Source organism: Ailuropoda melanoleuca, chromosome 1, assembly GCF_002007445.2.
Source record: "Ailuropoda melanoleuca isolate Jingjing chromosome 1, ASM200744v2, whole genome shotgun sequence".
Lineage (NCBI taxonomy): Eukaryota > Metazoa > Chordata > Mammalia > Carnivora > Ursidae > Ailuropoda > Ailuropoda melanoleuca.
In genome coordinates, this window is record NC_048218.1 from 56,969,642 (window position 1) to 56,978,850 (window position 9,209).

At 38.4% G+C, this 9,209-nt stretch overlaps 1 protein-coding gene across 6 annotated transcripts in view; it reads right to left on the reverse strand.

Annotated features, from left to right (window-relative positions):
• The window catches only part of CCDC191 (coiled-coil domain containing 191), an 85,230-nt gene that overhangs the window by 31,615 nt on the left and 44,406 nt on the right, over positions 1-9,209 (reverse strand). For all 6 annotated transcript variants that reach the window (XM_034658729.1, XM_034658717.1, XM_019804058.2 and 3 more), the window contains 4 exons: positions 8,286-8,535; positions 3,670-4,127; positions 2,772-2,884; positions 715-797 (listed from right to left, as the gene is read on the reverse strand). In XM_034658729.1, the coding sequence (XP_034514620.1) occupies positions 715-797; positions 2,772-2,884; positions 3,670-4,127; positions 8,286-8,535 (904 nt within the window). The remainder of the gene's footprint in view (positions 1-714; positions 798-2,771; positions 2,885-3,669; positions 4,128-8,285; positions 8,536-9,209) is intronic.

Sequence of the window (9,209 nt, forward strand, 5' to 3'; positions counted from 1 at the left end):
TGATACTGAGCAAGAACAGAACATTAATTTTTCATCAAAAAATGATTCCTTTTTAGTTTTTATTTTCACCTGTGAAATACTAAGTCCAAACTCCATATAGCGTAGGACACATTTTTTCTTTCATTTCATACACACAAAATCCCCAAATTTTTGGAACTGTTTATTTTTTCTTAATAGATACAACATTTGTTTTTGATAGTCTAGGTCAAAACCATGCAAAAACTACTCACCTTTGCAACTTACCAGGTTGGATATCTAGATCTAAATGTGTAAATCTTCCTCAGTGCTGGCTCCTATCAACTTTTATAACATTTCCTTCCTGCTATACTAATGGTGTTATTGTTTTCTCCCTTTCTTTTCCCAAAATTTTCAGAGTTCAGGCCATTGGATAAAAAGCTATTTCTGACGCTGACCTAGCTCAATTGTCTCAAGACACTTAAACAAGCTAAGCTTAATTTTTTTTTTTTTTTTTTTTTTTAGAGGGGAGCGGAGGGTCACAGGGAGAGGAAGAGAGGGAATCTTAAGCAGGCTCTATGCTCACTGCGGAACCTGATACAGGGCTTGCTATCTCATGACCCTGAGATCATGACCTGAGCTAAAATCAAGGGTTGGACGCTTAACCGACTGAGCCACCCAGGTACCCCTAGTCTTCATTTTTTAAATAAAGACCTATACAAATCCTTTCTCTTGCTTCAGGTTTCATTCTTGATTTACCAGTTTCTCCTCTTCTTGTTTTTTCTTCCTCTCTGCCAAGATCCGCCTACGTTCAGCTCGCTGAATTGCTCTCTCTTCCATGGCTAGAAAATAGTAACAGAGTTCCAATATCAAAAATATAAGGAACACTGCAAGAGAAATGTCTCCACGTTTCGTGTTATTGTTAGGGTTTTCTTGCAAGTTGAGTGTTTACAATTTCAGAAACATTTATTTGTTTATATAAATATAAAATTTATATTTTAAAAATATAAGTTGTAATTGTATTTATAAATATATAAGTATATATATGTTATTTATATACTCCCTTACAGGTTAAAGACCTACAATCCTATCCTCAGCAATGATGAACAATTTGCAAATTGTTTTTACTTTTCTATTAGAATAACTCTTTACTGGTTTAAATAAGATAATGTGCCTGGATGATACTTTTATTACTGAAACCCAGAAACCAGAATTTTAATTTGATAATTCTTTAATGAATGGAGAAAACTTTAATTACATCTAACAAACACTTTGACAGTACAATCAGTCCTCAAATTCCATTGAGGGGATTCTGCTATTTTTTCCCAAGTCATTGTACATATGTCTACATATGTAATGGCAACAACAACAACAAACAAACTACAGTTTAGGGTCATGATAAATACATTAAAATCTAGTTTTAAGGCCTGGAAAGATATCCAGATGGGCAGGAAATGGAATTGTACTAGGAATTTGGAGAACTGGCATCTGAACGAATTCAAGTGTCAGACTCCTGTTCTTGACAGTCTATTAAATATCGATCCAAAAGAAGCAAATGTGCAAGATGGTCTGATAATACGACTCTGTCATCAGTCAGGGCTTTTACAGGAAGAGGGGAATGGGTGGGAAGAGTATCAAGTTCTGCTCACCTAAGTTAGCCAATAGTTACTTTTGCTTCCTTGTGCCATGTTATAGAGAAGAAAATTTAAGCCCAAGTTTCAAGAATTAATAAAAAAACTCACCAGGCTATTTCTTACAGATATTAAGTGTTTGCATTGCTGAAAAAAGAAGAGTGGGGGTGCCACAGATGGCGGCAGTGAGGCTGTCTTTAAAGAGGCAGAAATAGACTAGAGGATTAAAGTGACAGCCCTGAGAAGCAGAGTCTCTGGTAATAAGTGCGTTCCCCATCTTTCCTAGAGCTAATCGTTAAAGACTACTTGAAAAATAGCCTGGAGTTCTAAATTATGATAACTCCTTGATCAAACAAGGAGTTTGATACCCAAACTGGGCATTTCCTGATCATTCTCAGTGGCAGGCAAAGATGGCATAAACTGCTGTCCTGGCAGAGAGTCAACGCAAAGACTGCTAATTTCTTCATGAAAGGGAATGGACTTCGGGCATAGCATGCTTCAGATGACATCACTTCTTGTAAGGGCAGCAATCTTGCCAAAGATAAAAAATCAGACTTACAACCACAATATAATTGCCAATGTGCCTACCTCCATATACAAACATGTTCAGTGCATGACTACGTATACGGTAAAAACAATTAGTAGGTTCACTAGGTGGTGAATGCTTTTCTTCTCATTGTATTGTTTGGTTTAAATAGTGATTTCTACATGCATCAAAAATGTTATTAAATTAAAATGTCTGGTTTGTAGATTTCATTACTAAAAGCCTGTCATCAAGGTACAACTCATAATATGATGTGGATTGCTGTAAATGGATCAATAACTTAAGGTTAACAAAGTATAATGATAGGTGGTCCATATCAGTGTTTGTCCTTAGCAGTTACTCAAGAGTTTTCTCATTTGTGCAACTGTCCAATTTTTTTTCATAATCCAAACCAATCCTAAATGATATACCTTTCAGCATTTTTTTTTTTAATATTCTTTGGGAAGGCCAAAAGGTGTGGCAGAAGGGGCAGGAAAAAATGCATGGAACTCTCAGGTGCACTGCACTCCTCACATGTCTAGCCATCTTTGACCAGTTTCTGCCAATTCTCAAAACCTAAGAATTGCCAAGATTCAGTCCTAGCATATTCTATTTCAGGAAGGAAGATAACCACCACCAGACCACCAACAAGACCGCCCTGCCTTTCAGTATGGGGTGGGGGGCCATCAGCTGCCTTGGGTTCCTTCTGGGTCCAGAGAGAGAATGTGGGGAGTCACTTCCTCTACCATCAGTCTCAGGCAGAGCAACAGGAGAACTGGGGGTAAAAAAAAAAAAAAAGGAAAAGAATTCAGACCAGCTTTGTTCAAAGCTCTTGAGCCTGAGAAACTCAAAACAGTTCATAAATTTTAATTAATGTTTACTCTCTAAGATAACTACGCATTAAACCCCCTCAATACATTGGTGTAACAAGGCATGGAAAGGCTGAGTGACTGGCCTAAGTCTGCTATGAGTCAGGTGCTCTGACTCCCATCCCACTGCTTCAAATCAATAGGTATCTATCACCCACTTCTTAGTCTTATCAGATGTATAGAGTATGTCTCAAACATGTCTGAAACCATTGTAAGTGGCTTCGGAGACATTTGGACTCTTATTCCTGCCTCAAAGATGTTTACTTTTATCCAAAACAACTACAGATTTAAGCTAGGTAATTAGCCAGCCCCAGGGCTGCTCCATTTGTACCTGACATTGTACCTGACCCGGCTTCGCAGAACTAAATATAATCAGAAACCCAGAAATTGAGGTAGAGCAAGTAAGCATTGTTCTCTTTTACTGGTATAGTAAGAGCTCCTCAGTCAAAGGTAGCACAACACAAATGCTAACTGTATAACTCACAGGTAGCCAGTTGCCTCCAATACTATCAGTACCTGTCACGGACCAATCGCAATGTAGGGGAGTTTCTTTGTCTTGAAAGTATACAATAAAAGAAAGGGAGAGATCGTGGAGTCTGGAAGCTGTGTAAAAGAAGTTCGGGGGCCTCTCTACCACAAGGTAAAAACCCAAATAATGAGTCCAAAGAATGTTCTGATATAATAGACATACTTTGGAAGCACCTGGCAGGTACTTTTGGGTTCTTTTCCTCTGGGATTCGACAGCAGGCCGTTCTGGGCATCTGTGACTGCTGCAGCTCGCTCTGCAGCCCACCGAGCCTCTGCCAGCCGCTGGCTTTCCTTCAGCTCCAGAATTGTTTTCTGCTGTTCCTGAAGTTTCTTCTTTTGCTTTTCAATCAACCGTTGCTGCAAGACATGGCGGTTGTGGAAATGACCCACACAAATGGCTTCTGTTTTCTGGCTGGTGGTTCTGAGCTTCTTGTTGCTTCCAGGCTGTGGGGAGGGCTCAACATCCCCGGTCTTGTGCTGCTTATTGTCAGATGTTTTCAGAGGGACATGTTGGAGGGGAACCTGCAAGTCACTCTTTGTTGGTCTTCCTAGATGGGGGCTGGGCATGCAATCACAGCTCCCTGAGGGAGGCTTTTCCCACAGAGGTGGCCCAGCAGTCACCTGAGAGAGAAGGAGCATGTTACAGCTCAGCTATTGACAGGACTGTGTTGACGAGATTCCACCTCATCTAATCAGCCTTGTTTGGTTCAACGGCACAACGGCCTGTGTGCCTGGCCCGGCTATCTCAGAGGCTACCAGCCTTAGCTCTGTGAGCTATTCTCAGAATATGTGCTGCTGCTCACCACGGAACCCGCGTGGGCGAGCAGCTGCGGTGTATGGACCATTGCCGTGGGCCAGGCCATTTGCAATAAGGAAACTGTGCTCTTAGAAATTTCTGATTTGGATCGTTCATTTGTGAATGAGGCAGGATTACTCCAGATATATATTTCAGGAATTTTAATCTGCATGAATTAACTTTGAATTTTGTGGTGAAGGATATATTCTTCCTCAAGAATGTTTGAAAACTAACAAATACCTTTACAAATCAATAATAGCTCTGTTCTCTCAATGCCTCTCTTGCCACTAATAAATTAATCACAGAGTACGTATGTATGTATGTATTTATTCACTCATTCATTCATTCTCAGGATTTCAGCCTGGATTAAAGTTTACAGTCTCCAGATTATTGCCAGATGATCTTTGGGAAATATCTGCAAGCCCAGGATTACTGGGCAAACATTCGCATTACGTAAGAATATTATCAATAATATTATATTTTAGCATATGGCTTAATAGTTTCCAAAGCTTTATCATGTAATGGATCTCATTTAATAGACTGAGGTATCATACTCAATTTTAAGTTCTATGTAGAAGGGGAGGGAACAGATTCTTAATCAGAAAAACTTTTCCTAGCCAAAATAATGCATAGTTGAAATGTCTCTTCTACAATGGTTTGATTCCATGGCCTAAGGTCTGACCAGCTTTTGATTCTGCCATCTGAAGTGGTACAAGGAGAAAAATACTATGAACTATCTTGTATCTTAAAAGCTTCTTGCTCTAAGGTACTCAAAAACATTTTTTCATGATGATGGAAATATTTCCTATAGATTCAGCTGAAGTGAAAAATGTGATATATGGAAACTCTGATATGCTAAAGCCTAAAAAATAACCTTCTGTTTCAGAAATGTCAATGGACATTTATTCATGAGAACACCTGCTTAAGTAATTTAGCATCCAGCAGGGTATATACTTTAGGCCCTTTTAAACTTTGTGATAATGGTACATTATTAACCCAGCAAGACTGTAAAAGCCTTGAGGATAGCAAAAAGATTTCTTTTGGATCATGGTAACTTTTCAAGGTGAAAATAAGAGAATGAAACAAAGCTTAATGGTACGGATTGTACTTACTAGAACAGGACTGAACAGTCTGACATAATTAGCTAAGTCATCTATTAGCTGATAATTTTGAAAATTTTCAAGATATAATGTATGCATTTGTGGTACATGAATCCCTATGATTGTAATTCGTGGGCATCTAACATCTAACTAAAGATATCATATTTTATTTATTCATGTTATACGTTACACTCTGGAAAAAAATTAGGGTTTATCTAATAACCTAGAGAGTCTATTATATCCTTTTATTTTCACTTGCTCTATTTTTTATATCCTTTCTTGATAAAATTCTTTTCAGAGTTCTTAATTTCAGAGATTTAAAGGCCTTTCTTCCTTTCTTTCTTTCTTTCTTTCTTTCTTTCTTTCTTTCTTTCTTTCTTTCTTTCTTTAAGATTTTATTTACTTGACAGAGAGAGAGCGCACAAGCAGGGGGAGCGGCAAAGGGAGAGGGAGAAGCAGACTCATTGAGCAGGGAGCCCGATGCAGGGCTCGATCCCAGGACCATGGGATCATGACCTGAGCGGAAGGCAGACGTCCAACAACTGAGCCAAGCCACCCAGGCTTTTATTTCTTGAGTCATATATATACACACACATTATACACACACACACACACACACACACGCACGCACACACTATATATATATATATACACATAGTAATTTTTCTGTTTCATGCAAGTAAAAAATACTTTGTTCACTTTTTTAAAATTTACAGATAACAACAGTGTACCTTTGTAAAGTAAAAGGTTCAGACAGCTATTTCTTAAGATAGAAGACTCTGGGGTCTTAATGGAAACAAAATTATCTAACTGACGTAAAGGCAGATAAATTGCCTAGAGGACATAAGTCCCAGTAAGGATCCTCATGATACCCCTTTGCTGAGAGGCTAGACTTAAATTAAAACCAGCCTACTTGCTGGCAGTAATCAGGGTAAAAAGCAAGACTGGGGCCCCTCTGGTGCCCAATTTAATTTTACGTTGTCTGAGTTAAGTATTCAACAGCATTATGTGGAGGGGTCTGGGATGAAGGTGGGGGGGTAGAGGATCTTCTCCAAGGGACTTTTCAAATATGACAAGTGCAATTAAGAAAGAAAAAACCGACAGGATTCACTTCATAAAAACTTAACTCTGTATAGTACCAAAACTCCAAGAATTATCCAAAAAGACAAATGAAAAAATGAAAAAAATTTTTGCAAAATATATAGTAATAAAAATACCAATATAGGGGCGCCTGGGTGGCACAGCGGTTAAGCGTCTGCCTTCGGCTCAGGGCGTGATCCTGGCGTTACGGGATCGAGCCCCGTCAGGCTCCTCTACTATGAGCCTGCTTCTTCCTCTCCCACTCCCCCTGCTTGTGTTCCCTCTCTCGCTGGCTGTCTCTGTCTCTGTCAAATAAACAAATAAAATCTTTAAAAAAAAAAAAAAAAATACCAATATAAAGAGCTCCTATAAATAAGAAAAAGATATATAATTAAGTAGAAAGATGTATATGGGCATGAATAGACAAGTCACTAAGTATCTATCTTTCTATATCCATTTTCACATATATATATATGTAAATGGCCATTATAAAAAATGTTTAACTTCACTAGTAATAAAAAATGCAAATGCTGAAGGAATAATAAGATGAAAATATTTTACTATCAACTTAGCAAAAATGAAAAATGTGTTACTGGGCAGGAAAATAGGCATTTCTTTGGCACAACCTTTCCAGAAAGGCAACTTGGTAATAGTCTTTAAAATGTGCATTCTGTTTTTAGGTATTTATCCTAAGTAAAGCATTTAAGTAAAAGTGGATATGTGCAAAGATTTCATTACAAGGATGATCACTGAAGCACTATTTGCAATAGTGACAAACCAGAAACAATTTAAATGTCCAGCAATACAGAAAAAGGTAAACAGATTCTAGCTTAGGGTTCATGATTGAATATCTGAGAGCCATTACAAAACGATGGCAGAGAACAGTAGTCCTTAATCAAGGGGTATTCATCAGGTTCACCTGTGAAACTTAAAAAAAAATAATACAGGTGCCCCCAAACCAGAAATTCTAATCAAGCAGGTCTGATCTGTGGTTTACGGTCAGTTGAGAACTAATGCTGCAACAGATTTAGTGACACAGAAAATTCTCATGTTATATTGTGAAATTGCAAAAATTTTTTTTAGAAAAACAGAATAGTTACATTATTAAGAAAAAAAATGGCCTTACTTTCTCTGTATTATGAAAAAGTAGATATCCTCAATAACTTGACTAAAGAAAATTAAAAAGCTAAATAAAATGTTCAAGAGAAAAATTTGCATATGCCCGAATGGAGAAAAGACTATATGGCTATTCAGCATGTTACTGGTGGTTATCTCCAGATGATGGAATTATAGGCTGCTATGCTTTTTCCTCTGTCATTTTCTATCAAATTACCATAATTAACACATATGATTTTTCTTATTAAAAAACTAAAAACTTAAAAATTTCCCATATATGTGTGTGTGTGTGTGTGTGTGTGTGTGTATACATATATCCCAAGCTCATTTAGATAGGAAATGTCTGATGATCAAGTAAGGGGAGTTCAAGGGTTATAAACAACGCTTTATATAACTGTTCCTGAAGGAGTCTTTCACTCAGTTGTTTTAAATTCCCTCTCTATATTATGTCCCTACCAAGTCTTAAGTATACCAAAGTTTATATGTGATACATAAAAAGAAGATTCAGTTCAAGAAAATCAACACTAACTGAAAGCTAACCTTTGTGTACTGTACACAGCTCTCATTTTCTAGACAGTCCAGGCAAGGCAATCTGACAGCGGCCAATATAACCCAGGCTATACAGGTGCAGAGCTCAAATGGCAGTGTTTAATAAGCAGAAGACCAAGCAAAGGAAAAACAGTGTACCTCTCCATTTCTTATAGGCGGATCCACCACAGTGGCTGCCTCCTCAAGGAGACTGATGCCTGATGCCCCATCTGTGCTGAGTTTCCCTAGTGATGCCGCCTCCAGCAGCTCATTCACTTTCTTCCTAGTTTCCTCCTTTGTTAGAGCCAGCTCCCTCTTCAGGCTCTCCGCACGGTGCCAATGCTGCCATTCTGTAAAGCCGCGTCGGAGAACTTGTTTCCTGTTATACTCCGTGGCCAGTTGTTGTTTTCTAAGCAACAAAGTATTTCCCATTAAAAAGAAGCAGCCATTTACAGCTTATTAGTTGATAATATAAAAGAAACACAAGTTTAAAAGAGTCCCATAAATGTTGCATCTCGGATCCAGCATTTCCTTTTATTTAAGCTACATGGAATCGCTTTATCAAATTCCCTGGAGCAAAAGGTCTGCTTGTAGAGGGCATTGGCACCTTAAGAGATTACCTCAGAAGAAAGAGTTCTGTCATGTCACACAGGCATACTACATTTTAAAAATTACCACAAAGTAGTCTCTGAGAGCTTTTGGACGGGAAAGAGCAAAAGAAATAGTCCTATAAATAACTACTTTTAAAACGATGAATACATGAGGGAGATTTCAGGCATGCCTGCAAATCTAAGGAAGACAGAGGTTTGGGAGAAAGGGAATGGAACAAGATATAACAAGTGAACTGTCAATAACGAATTAAGTATAAGACTTATAAAAAGTCAATAAGAGGGGCGCCTGGGTGGCACAGCGGTTAAGCGTCTGCCTTCGGCTCAGGGCGTGATCCCGGCGTTATGGGATCGAGCCCCACATCAGGCTCCTCCTCTGGGAGCCTGCTTCTTCCTCTCCCACTCCCCCTGCTTGTGTTCCCTCTCTCGCTAGCTGTCTCTATCTCTGTCAAATAAATAAATAAAATCTTTAAAA